The 17,167-nt window shown below is 42.7% G+C and overlaps 1 protein-coding gene across 1 annotated transcript in view; it reads right to left on the bottom strand.

The window, feature by feature from the left end:
* The window catches only part of flt1 (fms related receptor tyrosine kinase 1), a gene marked incomplete at both ends in the record, with an annotated part of 31,211 nt that overhangs the window by 9,830 nt on the left and 4,214 nt on the right, over positions 1 to 17,167 (bottom strand). The window contains 10 exons of the mRNA XM_079234009.1: positions 1,620 to 1,928; positions 3,918 to 4,026; positions 4,928 to 5,051; positions 10,352 to 10,499; positions 10,604 to 10,773; positions 11,019 to 11,136; positions 11,321 to 11,492; positions 12,186 to 12,322; positions 12,462 to 12,627; positions 15,770 to 15,894. Coding sequence (XP_079090135.1) covers positions 1,620 to 1,928; positions 3,918 to 4,026; positions 4,928 to 5,051; positions 10,352 to 10,499; positions 10,604 to 10,773; positions 11,019 to 11,136; positions 11,321 to 11,492; positions 12,186 to 12,322; positions 12,462 to 12,627; positions 15,770 to 15,894 — 1,578 coding nt within the window. The remainder of the gene's footprint in view (positions 1 to 1,619; positions 1,929 to 3,917; positions 4,027 to 4,927; positions 5,052 to 10,351; positions 10,500 to 10,603; positions 10,774 to 11,018; positions 11,137 to 11,320; positions 11,493 to 12,185; positions 12,323 to 12,461; positions 12,628 to 15,769; positions 15,895 to 17,167) is intronic.

The raw sequence follows: 17,167 nt of genomic DNA on the forward strand, positions 1-17,167 counted from the left end.
GTATATAATGTAGTCAAGAGTTTCCAATTTGACCAACTAAAATATAAATATAATGGGTGAATACTTTACTTTTGATACTTTTAAACCTGCATTAACAGATTGCAGTTGCAGTTATTTATAGACTTAAGTAGATTTGTGATGAAGTGAAAGCAGAGCTATTTTTTCCCACTGTTTTCTGGACCAGTGCCACTTCTGGACAATAATATAGTTGTGCACTGGTAGTGACACATTTTTTCCAGATTAGTGGCCTTGGCTTCAAACTGTGAGTCAGCTGCTGTTTGGGTTCCTTTGGGCCTTACTCAGCCTGAAATACTCCGCAATACAAACCCTTTTCTAAAAAGCGACAACAATAGTATTTAATTAGGTGGACCGTTGTTGGACAATGAGTGCAAACAATGAGTTGAATGCATTTTTTTTGTTTCCTTCTCATTCACTATAATCCCACGACATAATCACACTCACACCGCATCGCTCCCTGACTCTTTATGTATTAATCTGAATCAGAATCAGCTTTATTGGCCATGTGTGTTTACACATGAAATTTGACTCCTTGAATATTTAAGTTTTTTTTCTCCCTCTATTTGTCTCATTTTCGCTCCCCAACTTCTCTCTCTCTGGTCACGCTGTCTCGATAGTAATTCCCTTGAGGGGATCCCGGGGGAGGAAGTTGACGTGTTGAACCCTGATTGTATAGAGAACAGCAGTAAAATACATGAAGAAAAGTCACTTAACCAAGGCGACTGATTGTTGTTTCCCCTATCTTCCTCCTGGACAACAATTGATGATTGTCTGCGGGGGCTTGGGCCTGACAGTGTCTGATTGGCTGATTGTTCCTCCAGCCCTGTGTGGGGGCCTGTAAATGTGGCATTGTGGGAAGTACCATTGTGTGCTCTTCCTCCAGACAAGAGCTCATTCCCACGTGAAAGAGGTGCTGAGCAGGAGCGCAAGAGCAAAGGCAGGGTGGGGCCCCAGGAAGCCGAGGGGACCCAATTCCCAACAGCCAAACTCTGTGAGAGAGTGGGTGTTGTTTGTATTTATGTTTGTGAAGTTGAGTTTTTAAGCACTAAATAAGAAATTATGAAGATCAAAGCCCAAACAATTTACCTGGGGCCCTGAGACAATACATATTATTATCTGGTATTTTCAAGGGCCCTTGTTCAGTTCTGGGATCCCTGAGTAATTTTGCCTGTGAGGACAATTTTAATTATTGAATACAATTTGTATGCAAGGAAAGGCTAAAATTATGTGAAACTTTTAAGTCGTGATAATACCAAGTCTGTTGAATTTGAATCCTTGAGGTTGAAGATTAAATAGCGCTGAATCATTAAGATATTCTACTTTGAAGCTACCAAGTAAAATAAAACCAACAAATAATAAAACATTTTTTTTAAAGTGCTTCCTAAAGAAATCTTTACTCACTCATTTATTCTTAGTTAATAATAATAAAAAAAGAACAGGAAAAAGCTAAAAACTCAAAAAAATTGTGACATCAATCAGATGATTACTTGATCTATTAAGTAAATCCAATAAAGTCCAATAAATGCAAAGTGTAAACTATAGACTTATAGATAAAGAGAAGGACGATGAAGAGGAGCTCGTAAAACTGCAACTATACTCACTTGTGACCACCACCTGTGTGTCCAGGTGTGTCTCCTGTCCGGTGGTCAGGTGGCGGGTGGAGCACCTGTAGGCGCCGGAGTCTCTGGCTGTTAGGTTGCTTAGCAACAGGACCAGACGATTGGAAAACTCTCCAGATGTGAGCCGCTGACCGCTCAGGGCCGGGCCGCGGGATCGGGCGTCCTCTGTGTCATTCACTCGCTGCCATGCCAGCGCCGTGTACAGGTACTTACTGGCTACACAGGTGAGATGGAGGTCCCCGCCCTCTCTGGGTTCCTCCCTCTGGCTCACGCTGAAGCCTCCTGTGACGTCTGAGGGAGAAGGAGGTGAAGAGATGTGGAAGAGGTGAGGGGAGGGAGACCCAAATATAAACATTCACTGATCTCCGTTTCTCGACAAGCGTGCGAGGATCCTGTCTGGTGCATGACACCAATCCAACCAATCCTCCATTTTTATAACCTTTGACGAAAATGTTGCTATTGTGGGTACAAGCAGCTAGTGGGATACAGTGAAAAGGCTTTTTATTTACTTTAGCCATCCGAAACTTCCCGTGGAAACGGCTCGAGAGTTTCCTGATGGCAGATAGTGTTTATCTTTCCCAAACACCCCAAGGCCTCCCGAAATAAAGCGGACCTGCCAGTCCAAGGAAGTGTGCTGTACGGGGAAGTGGAACGATAAGAGCCCCAGGTTCCTGTTTCGCTCTCGCTCACACACACAGCTAGTTCACAGCCTTCTGCACACACACACTCATGCGCACAAATAGACAGGAAAACAACTTTACCTGTCGGCCTAGTAACCAATCTAACCACATGCCACACATAATAACTGCAGTATGTGATGCACGTATACGCTACTTTGTCCTGCCGAGGATTTCAACCCACATTGACGTGTGTGTTTCTTCTTCTGAATCAACCTGTTTTTAAACTACGTAAAATATCTATTTGAATTCTTGTATCTGGTGAAAGAAATTCACATTTTCCTTGAACATTTCTCAAATTTGTAACCAGATACCAATTGAGAATTTAATAATGTCTAAATAGTCTTAAGCAAGTTGCATTTTTTCAAAATGAAACTAATTGAGCTTTGATTTTTTTTTACTGGTGGATAATGAAGCAGCTGCTGTCCCATCCCTCGAGGTCAGTTTGAACACTGAGATGTGTCTCTCTGGAGCATCCAGCTCTTTCCACAGCAGTGCAGGGACATTGCTGGTCTATTTTGCACATACCTGACCTTGCATCACCTGTCTCACACATAGTGAATTCAACTTAACACAACAACTCAATATACAGCCATCTGCAACCTGAAAACTCAGTATTTCATCGTTGCCAAACCATCGTTCTGGTTTCAACCCCCCTTGCTCCACCTTTTCTCTCACAGTCGGTACTTATTACTTATTATACAAACAGAATAACTTTCATATACTACACATGGGCTCTTAGTCCAGGACATTTTATTTTTGCAGTATAAATGGGAGAGAAAGTTAGTGTGTTCAATCAAGTAAATACTATCACAGTCTAACTGAGCAAAAGGCAACACATATGTCATCTGTGCACAAGTGTGTGTGTCGGAGTGTGTGCGTGTGTTCGCAGTGATGACAGCAAATCACAAGATGAATGATGAATGTGCTTATTTAGCACTTATTTAGTGCTCTTATTTAAAGACCAGTCAGTCACCCTCTCTGTACAGCCGGGTCATTAGAGTTTAATGTCTGATTGCTTTTAGTTCATCTGACATTACACTTTTGGGGTTTTAGTTCTTTGTTTCTTTCTCTCTATTCATTAATTCAAAAGATTCCCATTAACTGATGCCAATGGTACCAGTTAGTCTTTTTGGGGTCGGAAATCCAGTAAATGGTATTCATCATATACCATCACATTTTTATGATGTTGTAAATACATCAATATGTTTCAGGGTGAGAAAGATAATTAATTGCGATTTATTTCATCATGTAAAACAAAAACAAAAAGCAAATTCTGACCAAACAGAACAGAAGAATTAAGATTATTTCATGTGCACTCATTATTTCGGATTGAATATCAGCACAAAACGGATTGCCCAATTCAATTGTGACAGTAAGTGAATCAGCTGATATACAGGAGGCCTAGTTTGATTTTGAAATTGACGAGGGAGTAAAGTGACGCCAGCAGGCGACAGAAAGAAGACAGAAATAGTTATTTAAAGTATGATTCTGGGAAGTGAAAGGGAGGAGAGGAAAGATTGTGAATGGAAAATAGTTTCAGAGTTTCTATGTAAGAAAAAAACCTCCCATGAGTTGTACATCTGAGTAGACGATTCCTCACCTGTGACGTAGAAGTGGAAGTCTAGCTGGTCTGTGCCGACCGAGTTGGAGGCGACGCAGCGATACACTCCAGAAACAAAGGCCTCTGCCACAGTCAGGACCCCCACTGTCTGTGGAGAGCACAAACATCCGCATGATCAAACCAACACACAGACACACAGACACACACACACACACACACACACACACACACACACACACACACACACACACACACACACACACACACACACACACACTTATAAGGTTCCGGCTCCTATAACCTCTACTACTGATGGCAGGAATCATATTTCCCATGGGCCCACTCAGACAATAGGGGTATCTGGGCCTCCTGCACACTTCCAACACAGTGGGCAGCTCAACACACAAGCTGTTGATGTATTGATAAAGGTGTGTGTCTGTAAATGTGTGTATGTGGGAGAAGTGAGCAGAGAAGGACAGAAATTATACTTTAAAACCCTTTAAAAACAGAGCTAATTTTACTTTAATTGGGGAAAGTTGCATACTGAAATTAAAAAAGATGTATTTCTGCAAGCACAATGTCTATTTTAATAATTTTGGTATCAAAATAAACAGCAACACTTGTGAGATATTGTTCATATGTGCGAATACCACTGTATGTGTTGGTTAAGAGTAAGGAAGGTGGCACATCGCACAAATTAAAAGTGAAATACTATACGGTCCTCGTTTTAGTGGACCCTAGGGCCCAAAAGTTGCAACTACAATATTTTCTTAGTATCCCAACTTTAGCATCCCAACTATACAGTCACATTTGTAACATATGATCCAACTTCTATTTAGATTTAATTCATTTTTGGTCCTTTTCCATCAATGAATCTGTTAATTATTGCAATTAAGTTATTTTTTTTCACGTCAAATTGTAGTTATTGTACCTTTGGGCTTATCCATATCGGGCTTTTTGTGTTTTTAACCTACATTTCGACAGTATATAAAACCCTATGCTGACACACATGCTGTCGGTCACAGTGTGTATTACAATGCTTCACCCACCTTTTTCTTTCCCTGAAGCACTTCCTGTCTGTGCGTAATACTCAGGATGTGGTTGCTTGTGGACGTGGCGGGGATTCTCTCCGTCACAGGGCTCCATGGCGAGGAGGACGTTGGACAAACACATCTAGAATAAGGAGGATGAGGAGGAGGAGAATAGAGACAGAGACTCAGCTGTGTTGACACAAGTCATTTTATGCTGCCTACAGGTGTGTGTGTGTGTGTGTGTGTGTTTTTCTCAGCTGTGCTCGGCAGGAGGAAGACCAGCATCAGGGAAGTGCCTTGATCATCACTGCTTGATGCTATCTTCACCTTCATTCACATAATCATCATCACCAAACCTTTTTTTATCAATAGCATCACGTCCTCTCGCCCTGTACTGCGAGCTGACAATAGGATCTTTGGAGTGCTATGTATTACTGGATTGTTCAACTATGGAGGATGCAGAGGTGGTATTGGAATCCTGTGGATCAACTTCCTTCCATTCTTAACAAATCATCCCACATTTCCAGGACAAGAGTTCCTGTCTCTCTCTATGAGTCTCACAAGTCTAAATCCATAGATTACACACTAGTTGAGCTGTGGGAACTGGAGCTAGAGCGGTCTGCTTTGTGGTATATTTATACACATCTTTAGGATGAAAAGCTCTGAAATCATACATGAAGGGGCCAGAAACACACAATGCTTGATCCACTAGTTTTAGAGTAGACAGAAAGCGTGTCTCCATGTCTCACAATAGTTTTATATAAGCAATGCTGCACTGCTTATATATATTGAATATGATGATAAATGTAATGTAATAAAAATGTAGCAGCCAGCTACAACAATTAAATGTGCTTATAAATAAAAGTTAATTTGATTGAACACGCAAGAAGCACTAAATGAAAATGAAATAAAGCATTATTTGATGAATTCTTATGAACAGGCATAACACTGTATATATTACTATTAGTATTTTTACACAGTTAAAAAAAAAATTAAAAAATATTTTTCGTATGCTGTATGTCTGGCTCTGAAGTTCTTTTTTTATTGAGGAGATACATTTTGAGAGAGACCGAAAATTTAGTCATTTATATTTCCTCCAACTTTTGCCAGGAAAGAGGAAACTTATCAACGTTCACCAAGGTTATTATGCAAGACAACAAAACTCACTGGTTGTGCATTAAAAGGGGGTAAATATTTTACACAGTATGTAAGAATGTGTCTCCTCCTATTACGTTTGCCAGAAAGGAAGTGACTATATTCACAAAAAGTATAAGCATTATTTGAAGTATATGCAAAATAAAATACTTAACAGTTACTTGATTTAAATATATATTTATACATTTATCTGTCAGTAGGATGTAGACATATCTCATAATCAAAAGAAAGGAGCTTCATTATTTAGACATTAACCATCATCCTCACTGTAAACTGTCATTTCCACTCTGCTCATTGATCCGTTGCCTGTTTATAGACGTGTCACTGCCTCTCTACTCCCGTCTCTGTCTGTCCTGAGCTCCTCCCTGAGGTTGGTTCCTCTCTACTCCCTGATTGCTCTTCCTCTTGGCATGTACAACTGCACAAATGACCCACCCTGTGCATGACACCACGGGCCTGACACACACACACACACACACACGCACACTCGCTCACACACGCACACGCTCGCTCACGCACACGCACACGCACACACACACACGCACACATTCACTGCACAGTCAGAGATATACACCAACACTCCCACGCTTCCCAGGAAAAGCTTTCTCACTCAAAGCGGCACTCACACACACACAAACAAATATGATTAGTTAGATGGATGTGTTGACATAGACGTGGTTAGAAACAGAAAGCTTGTATACACAGACATGCCATTCACACAGTGTGTAACTGAGAACAGGGTGAGCAGCAGCCGCCTGGAAATATGAATGAGTTGTGTATCAGTGGGGGTCATCTCCTGCCTTTTCTTTCTGTCTTGTTTCACTGCTTAAAATACACTTTTACCGCTGTCCCTGTCCCGTCTCAAACCCAAAATAACCACAGGGCGTCATAAACCAATACACAAATATAAGCAAAGTTTAATGCAAAAACACAAACAACTGATATAACACTTCAATACAGATTCATACAAAGTTGGCAAATATTGTCATTCGTCATATGTAAGTTAGTTGTATAAAATTATTAAATATTAGATTCATATATTACTCATAGAACATCTGTATACAAGGAATGAATCACATTGGGAGACACCCGTAGACACACACACACACAGACACACATTGACGTTCCTGCACAAGTACGCACACTCACACACTTGCTTTACATACACACAGACTTTACTAAAACACTGATGGCACTCATGCATTTTGATTTTAATTAACTTTCAATACAAAGACAAGCGGGCTGTTGACAAACAAGACATTTTGACATGGAATGACACTGGACGACACAGGATGACATGATAAGACAGAGGCGTAGTCTCTGGTCTGTGGACACTTCCTACATGGTAGGCGTCTGCTGACCGTCAGTCTTTTAAAAGAGAACTGTAGGCATCCCATAGTGAACAACACAAAGCTTGTCATCTCTCCTGTTATGCCCGTCCAAGGTGAGCACATTTGACCTTCTACCAGTGGCTTAAAATCGGAACAGAAACTCACAGCTTTTGTGGATGTCAGAATCAGATTGGGGCTTGGGACAGGCACGGTTCATGCACCCATTATAGTACCACTCTAGGACACAAAAAACAAGCAAAGCAGCTCCAGAAATGTGGCTGGTGGATGAATGGAATTGCACTTCTTCTGGCTCAAAATGTCTGTGAAATGTAAAAAGCATAAAACTACAGGATGGCTGGGTGCAATGGGCTGACTTAAAATTGGAAATTTAAGGAAATAAATAAATAATCAGTAAAGCAGGTGTCCTTATATCCTTATTGATGTGGTTATTTCCTCCTTGTTCCTCCTGGTCTTCACTGCTCAGCAGTGTTCCAAGTCACTTTCCTCAGTTTCCACACCAGTTTAGCACGCACAGGATCATCACATGGGGCCGCTGGCCACTGAGGGCTCTGGCTGCTGTGGACAAGCGCTGATGAGTGTGTTGAGGTGGTGGTGGTGGTGGAGGGGATGGGCTCCAAGGAGGCAGGCGATGGGGAGTTGGTCTTGCTGCTTGGTTGGGGTGGAGGGCAGAGCTGGTGAGGGAAGGGGTTGGAGAGGTATGTGTGGGGGGCAGCAGAGTTGGGGGAAGGGGTGTGGGGGGTCTCTCAAGAATAGATCAAGCTCTTGAGGAAGCGGACTGTGCCACGTTTGAAGACGAAGGGACAATCACGCTGCTGGGAAGCGTCTCGCGTCGGAGAGGAAGCCAAACAACGAGAGGAAAAGCGCTCTGATTTTCGCACAGGAAGCCCAGTGCGCCTCCTGCCCGGGCCAGATAAGAGCACTGCTGTTCCCAGGGCCAGACCCGGGAGTGAGCCCAGGACCCAGGCGCGAGGCCCCCCATCAGCCCGGCCCAGTCTGGTCCAATGTCCCTGGGCTTCCTCCAGCGCGGCGTCAGGCTCGTGGTGCAGCCGGGCTGCAAAGAACAAGGGGCTAGTGAGGATCCAGCTAAAAACTAACTAAAGAAACACACTCAATGCAGACATTGCAGCAGAACCAGAACCAGAACAGAGCTTTAAAAAGGACCATGAATCACCCAGTGAAGAGGCCAAATGTAATCTGCTGAAACATCACAATTATAATTGAGATCCTTTATGATAATAAGCTGTAGCTGTTGTTGTGAATAATGCTTTCATGTTGCATGTTTGCATGTATGTTCTGTGTGCTTTAGCCAAATTATTTGTTTAATTTATAGACATTCCAATTGAAATTTGAACTACAAACCACTCAGAATCAATTTACATGTTAATATCAATCATTGATTTACCAAATTAATCATACAAAGACTTCTATTTTGCCAATTTTTTTCATATGCAGATTGCATGTGACTCTCATCACAACAAAACAAGATACATTCTCCTCTCATACATACTGTGAATCTACACTATAACACCATAGTGAGGTACAACAAAAGCAAGATTTCAATAATATTTTCCCCCTGAAAATCTGAATACATTTCCCGAACATTTCCTCGGTACATTTTTGCAGGATAAAGAGTTTATATCACTCTGACAAAGAATATCAGATACTCTAGCATCACCCGGTCTTCTAAAAGATGTTCATGTACATTGTATAGATTACATTTGGCATTTGGCAGAGATGGACGAGTGAAACCGTGCTGGAGGCACTTCGGCATGGCGCCATGTGAGAGTGCCGGTGTTAAGGGTCAAGTATGCTGATGATGTCAGTGGGAATAAAGTATGGGCGGCTGCTGTGGTGCTCTCAGGTGATGCTTAACCTTTCTGACTTGGTCATGAGCAACACAATAAGTAACTGACCTCCAAGAACAACTCAATCAATGTTTCAGCCAAGTGCCGGCTTGAGTACTCGTGTATGTTGACTGTCCCTCTGCATCACTGGGTTGGGCCATTTCTCATGAGAACTTTATATATAGTGTTTGTGTCAGATATAAGAAATGGCATCACAGGATACAGTGTGCAATCACAATAATAAACAGGCCTCTTACCCTGCGTCCTGGACAGGAAATTCATTAAATCATAGCGTTTGATTTGGAAACCAACAAATCGTGACTGAGAGCACGGAACTGGTTTCCATTGAAGTGTGTTTTTTTTTCTCTGTCCTTTCAAGTCTGAGATACGCAGTGTACTGTGTCTGACTGTGAATGTACCAGGCACACACACACACACACACACACATTCTGCCACACACAGGCTACACATTTGTATAGACTTAAACAAACATATGAAAAAGGAAACAAACATATGGGAAAAGAGTTGCAAAAGCAAGCAAACACATCAACACAAACACGATGAGACACACACATACATATGTGGGTGCATATACACACACACACACACACACACACATTTTCACACATTCTCCACACATGAAAGGCCCCCAAAAGCATCTGTTCTGGTTGCAAGAAGGAAATGCTGTCTGAACACATGCTGAAATAGACAAAACATGTCTCGTTTTTCAAAACCACACACACACACACACACACACACACACACACACACACACACACACACGCACATGCGCACATGCACACACACCATCAAATAAGATAAAACAAACAGAGACATAATTTTTTGTGCTGCACGTGTGTGTAGCATTATAGCTCTGATGTATTTAGCCTTTGCCGCCAAAATATGTACAAAATATACAAAGTTTCAATTGATGTAAACTAAAAACAGTGGGTAATTATATCGTATGACTTAATATGAATAATATATATGCTTTGCTGTCAAATTCCTCATTTCGAATGGCTTAGTGCTCAATTTTAAGGCACGATTTGAATGAGCACGCTGCGCTGCATTTAGTCTTCTGGGCTACTTACAGGCCTTTGGACGGGCAGGGATGCCAGAGCCACTGGATGTGTGGAGGAGGGACTCCGTGGGATGTGCAGTGATGGGCTTGTCTGCTCCCCCGTGGCACCGAGCCCGAGTCTTGCAACGACACCGCTTTCTCCCCTATCTGAGGACTCACTGTCAGACAAGAAGCACACAAACACAAAGATTAAATAAACACGCAGGTGAGTCTAAGACAGAGCTAAAGGTGATTGGTGGGGGGGAAGAATTTATTTTCTCACCATTGACCACAAGTGTGAGCGTGAGATTCTGGTAGAGTCCGTGTTCCTGGATTCCCACTAGGACAGCGTACTTCCCAGCATCCTCCTCTGCCACATCCCGGATCACAAGGGAACTCCCATCCATGTGGTATCTGGAGCATTGCTCTGCTGCCACCATGCCATCTTTCAACCTGGCAGAAAAAAAGACCTCTGAGCAAAGTTTCAGGGACTGAATGATTCTTAAAGTTTTCTTAAACTAATTCTTAAACTAAATATGACGAGGGGAAAAAAAGCCTTTCAAAGGAAAGTGTTGAGTAAGTGTGCCAGAGATTAAAATAGATGAAAGAATGTCTAACTTATTTATAAAATGTCTAATTTATTTGTCAAAAAAACTAAGCGGTTAGGTGTGACTTCAGTGATCAAGGTGATCTCTTACCAGATGACTTCAGGGTCGGGGAACGCTCGTAGTTTGGGAGAGATTCGGTAAGATCTCTGTCCTGCCTGTACCTCCATCACGGATCCATGTCTGGGCTTCAGGCGAATAAACGCACGGTCTAATTTTGAAGACACACATGCACAAATGTAGGTAGAATTAAGCAGGGGAATTGCTGTGACATGAATCCACCAAAAATAGTTGATCGCCATCAGAATGAAACTAGTTTTGAAAATAGAAATGAGTCATTTTTTCTGCAGTTGAATTCTTTAAAATTTCAGGGAGTTTCAGAGGAAGACACTCACCATAGACGGTAACAGTGACTTTCTTTTGTTTGGTTTTTCCCCCGCTGGTCACACGGCATGTGTAGAGGCCTCGGTCTGAGCGCTGGAGCTTCGGGATGGTCAGAATACTGTAGAACAACATGTGCGTTCTGTGTTTCAGGAGCCTCTTGAAAGTGGAGCCCGTGTTGTTATTCTGAAGGTGGAGAGGGAGGAAGAGCCACAGAATTAACACTGAAGGCTCACCTGTGCTAAAACTTTATTTTGAAAGGTTGTGAACCCAAGCGCTGGTACTTTAACACACACATGTGACAAATATTTTAGGTCTTTAAAAATGGCTTCTCACTAATCTTTAAAGCACTAGCTATAGCTAAATATACTAAAATATTCAGTATTACGATAAAGTATAACGATAATGTTATAGTCCCAACTAATAAGGCCTTAATGACATAGACCTTATCAGGAAGTGGTCAAGTTGAGATCACATGATTGCAACATACAAATTGGGGCAAACCAAACGCATTGAATGATTGAAGTGAAGGGATCTGCGAGTAACATAAATAAGAAAGTCTGCTATCGGCATTTTTTTATTTTTTATGTCAGTTAACGTTGTTTCGGATGTTACATTACATTTTTACGTTATTATTTAAACACAAACCATGATGTTTTTCCTGACCCATCTAAAAAGTTTTGATGCCTTAACCTAACCAATCATTTCACAACGTTTTCCATGCGGCATCATACGTTTGTGCAAGTGCGATACGACGAACGTATGTGTGGTTCAGAAACATCTGCATTCACCGTATCCTGTGGTTTGCAGAACAGTACGAACACCGCTCCGTCTCTGTCAAAAGTAATTTGTCTCCACAGACTTTAATGCAGGTCTGACCTTTCCAGGGTAGTCCCAGGTAATGTTGACTCTGGTGTTGAACTCCCCGGTGGCGGTGCAGTTCAAGACAAATCTCTCTCCCTTCAGGGCCTGCACAGGTCCACTGCTGTTCAGATACACCTCCATGATGTTACTCACTGTGACAAGAATTAAACAAATATAGAAATGATATATATGTAGAGAACTCTGAGTGAATTGCATATAAACCGCTCAGACACACATACATATTTATGTGTGATTTGCTTTGTATCTAAAAGGAATTTCTGCACTGCTGACCTGGTCGGTGAACAAAGTATTTACGTGACTCATGTGTGACGCCTTCAGTGATGGTCTGGCAGTGGAAGAAGCCAACGTAATAGAAGGTGGGAGCCCGGATGATGAAGCCTTGCTTGCTGTTCCAAACAATGCTCCTATGATCTGGACTCAGGCTGAGGTTGGGGTACTGTGGGAGGAGGGAGTACAAGACAACACACGTCACCACCATCACAAAGACTGATTTGACTTATACACACTGCAAATAAGGAAGGAACATGTGTAACACCTGGTTAAAAGTGTGCTAATACATAGGAGGAAACTGGTCTTTGTCATCAGTTTTGTATTTGCTGACAGACAAAAGAAAAGTCAAGACTCAAAACCTCATTGTAGCAAGTCTAACTCAAGCTCAAGTTCCAGTCCTGATGCCAGGTCCCTGAAACTGAAGAAGCTAAATTGAATATCGCTGTCATTGATTTACGACTCAAGTCTCTTGGACCCAAAAGCTAAATTGCATTTACTGAACTGCAGGTTCTGGAATTGGGTTCCATTTTGTGCAGGTTTGAGCTCCAATCCAGGTATTCTTGGCTCCACTTAAATTTTAGCTTTTGTTTTAGCTTCTAATGTTAGATAGCGTCAGGTCCCTCCAGAAGATGCTAATTATAGAGTAGCATGTGTCATAAGGAGCCCCAGATGATGCTGCATGTATTCTCACAGTCTTGGTTTTATAATACTTGGCGACCTTGACATGGACACTTGTGCAACTGTGTAACCTTGTTGTTTTCTTGGAAGCCGCCTAAAGGAAATGTTTACTAGAGTTTCTGTGACACAGTGGAAGCCTCCCACCCACTCCCAAGGGAACAGGTGGACCCCCCCCCCCCCACCACACACACACACACACACACACACACACACACACACACACACACACACACACACACACACACAGACACTTCCCCCCAGTGTGAACTGGTTGATATCCCCCCTCCCAGAGAGGCGACCCTCTCAGACGCCACTGAGCTCCGCCTCCTCTCTCAGTCCTGTAAAGTCAATGCCCTTCCCTCGTCCCCAAACTTTCTGACGCCACCTCTGATCGGCCTCAGGGCCCTCTCTGCCCCTCTTAACCCCATCCTCCAGACCTACATGAAAAGTATGTGAAGGTGGAGAAACAGGAGGAGGAGTCAGGATATGAGGAACGGGACTCCAGTCCATCTCCTCGCATCCTGTTACTACAGGATATATACATTTTGACTTGAACCCCAGGTTGAACCCGTCATTCCAGACCTCTCCGGGACCTTCTGGTCACTTTCACAGCGAGACCGACGGAGCAGAGCCTCCTGGGTATTGTTCCCACTGAGAAGGGTCATATTAGAGATCGAGGAAGAAAACACTCTGACAGTGAGTAGATTTCTGGCTCGGCCAGAACAGGATTAGAGGAGGGAAATGAAGGAAGTGGAGGAGAGCAATTTTTAGAATAATTACCTTTGAGGTTCCAGGCATTTGTGAGGAGATGGAAGCAGACAATAAACATGTGTGTGTGTGTGTGTGTGTGTGTGTGTGTGTGTGTGTGTGTGTGTGTGTGTGTGTGTGTGTGTCTAGCCATGTCTGTTCTAGGATCTTACAGCATGATATTTAGTAAATGATAGTCCCATATAGAGTAAAATAGGCAATACAGCAGGGTGTGTTTTAGAGCATGGCTACCTTGTGATTGACAGGTTACTACCACAGGTTTGGATGCTGTCAGTATTGTCGTCTTAGAACTTTAACGTTTTCAGTTCATGAAAGTTCATTTGAACATTTCGGTGACCCAAAATTGTCTTGTTCAGTCAGTTGTACTTAGCTCCACCCTCTCGTGTCACTTCTGATAGCAAAAAAAACAGATGGTGACCGTCAAAATGCCGAACTTGTGCCTTCAAAACAGTAGTCCACAAATCAACGGATGACATCACTGTGCGACCGCTAGTCTATAGTTTGTTCCTAAGGATGTTTTTGCACCTCCCAAGTTCCTCGAGAATTCCTCTTTCTACAGCTTTTCTCTTGCTTTGTAGCCGTGCTCACAGCATGGCCAATGGTGGTCTGTCAGTCCACCTACTCCGTTAATTTTGACTGAAATAACTATAAGATGGATTGCTATAAAATTTAGTTCAGATATTCATTTCCCCCAGAGGATAAATCCATCTGACTTCATCCCCTGATTTTTCCTCAAGCCCCGGAGTTTGAAAGACATGGACATTTAGTCGGCAGTGAGGGTCTAACAAATACTTGTTTTAGTTCTATGGTGGGTAATGTAGGGTCAAAGATTTGTATAAATATAAAGCGCTTAAAGTTAGTAAATCTCTGCTGCTGCTGAACCAATTTTGACCATTAACTTGGATCTGTCATGTTTGTGCATGTTAAAAACAGTCAAGTTCAGTCTTCTATGTTTTACAACTACTCTATTGTTGTTATACCACAATAAGCTTCCTACAGTGACGCACAAGCTGCCATATTAATGATCAGCATTCGTGATTAAAGAGCATTTACTGTACTTTGATCTGTCGGGGTCAACAGTAGCTGCCCTCTGCTTCCTCCTTCAGGCAAACCAGCTGTTTAAAGCATCAGTTGGGGAAGTTGGCAGCCAGGATTCCTACTACAAGAGGTGGAGGGTGAGATGTGGGAAGTGGTGCTGGCCAGCGGCCAAAAGGGGAAATCCAGACCTCATGTCCTGTTTCCAGAGGTATAACAGTGCCAACTGGACGCTGTGGGCCCCGCTTTATCGGAAAAAGTTAGTAAAGAAAGGGGCATCATTGACTGGAAGATTTTCTTGCAGATTTAAGCAGACAGACCTGTTGTGTCATTGAAAGGCAAATAACATCTATGCAGCAACATGCACTCACACAAAAACAGACACACATGCAGACAGCAAGTCTAAATGCTCTTCTTTGTACTTAGTCGCACTGTCCCCTCGACCCCTCACTCAGCACTCAAGCACCAGCACTCACAACCATATCCGCACACACTTTCACACATATCCGCAAATGGACGCAAACAAACGGACACACACGCCACAGCTTAATGGCTGCCAAGATAAGAACAATGTGGCGAATGATCTGGAGAGGGGGAAACAACGATACGGTGCTTTGTATGCATATGTGAGCCCTGATGGAGAAACCTGGGACAAGTGATGATGTGCAGAGGATGTGAGTGGTGTTATTGGGCAGGGGAGGACATGAGTGTGTAGATACACTTTCTTCATGTAGAGATCATGATGCCGAGCAGATCTCTGCACCCAAACATGAATTTATAAAAAAAGACATCCAACTTGTCATTTCATTAATTTTTCCAGCACTGACCTTGACCAGTGTGGTTGTGACGTTTGGGTGGGTGACCCGGCAGGGGATGACCAGCGGCTGCTTCTCCTTCATGTACAACACATCTGGTTTCATCCCCGGATGTTCCACAAATGGCTGCTGGCTGTCTGAAACCCAAACACTGCGGTCAGGGACAAATACAGTACCAGCAATAAACATGTAACATGAAAGCTTAAAGGAAAACTCTTCTTTCTGTCATTATCACCGTTTAGTATCACAATATGTACAGTTTAAAGTGTCCGTTTTTGTTTCTTCTTCTTTTTCTACAGGAAAATACCCATTACAGCTATTTAGAGCTCAAGCTGACATCATCTTCAAATTTCCCTGCTTGTACAACTAGTAGTTAAAAAAGTCAAAGATTTCACATTAGCAGTGATATTTAAAAGAGAGAAAATCAGATAATCCTAAAAGACTAAAGACCAGATATTTTTTGAATTTATTTCCTTTTTTTTGCTGATAAAAGGACAGAGGAGATTATTCAGTTGTCATTGCTTTAGTTCTATTCATTTCCGATATTCCCACCAGGAGGTGATTAAAATTAGGTTAGAGGTGTTCAGAGCTTTGAAAACTGACATTTTGCCAAGTCAAAAAACGGGGCCAGAAAAGGACCCTTGCTAAGAAAATCACCACGACACATTAAAAGTGAAGGGAAATAAATCAAATCTTAAAAAGTGAGTGGGTTTGTCCTCCCATCATCTTTGACTGAGTAAGCAAATATGTTTCTCCATCATTTTCTGTGAACTGAACCCTAAAGGTCATGCACACAGAGAAAGGAAAGAAAACAATCACCTGCTTATATGCACAAACACACAAACAAACACACACACTTCCAAGTATCAATCTCAGCAACAAACAAAAACAAACAGACACACACTCCTAAACATACTCTGTCCTCCACACCCACTCATTGAATACCTATTCAGCAAATGACTGCCTGTAGTCAACAATAAACACACAGATTGTTTAGAAGCAATCAAACGGCCTCTCTGAGCGTTCTCCTCCCAGCTCGACTACTGTAATAGTGCTGCGCCATTGAACAGTGTGGGTGTTGCTCACTGTATTGTTTGTTACCGTAGGGTGTTATTCAAGGAAAGAAAATCTCTGAACATTTGAACAAAAGTACCCAAAGGACTAGCGGACTGAGGGCTTCCTTCTCTTGCTTTGATTCCTCGCGGACTCTGGGAGGGAGGCAGCGTCTGAGCAGAGCCGCAGGCCAAGTCTGACGCTTAATGGACACGGTGACCTGAGCGATTAATGGCCCCCCAGGGTCCTGTTGGCCAAACAGTAGCGTGCCCTGTGACCCTGGCCTCCAGCCCAGCTCCATGCTCGGCACGGCCCAGCCCAAACAGCGTCACCTTCCAGGACAGGGAGGAGCTGGCT

Source organism: Taurulus bubalis, assembly GCF_910589615.1.
Source record: "Taurulus bubalis genome assembly, chromosome: 18".
NCBI lineage: Eukaryota > Metazoa > Chordata > Actinopteri > Perciformes > Cottidae > Taurulus > Taurulus bubalis.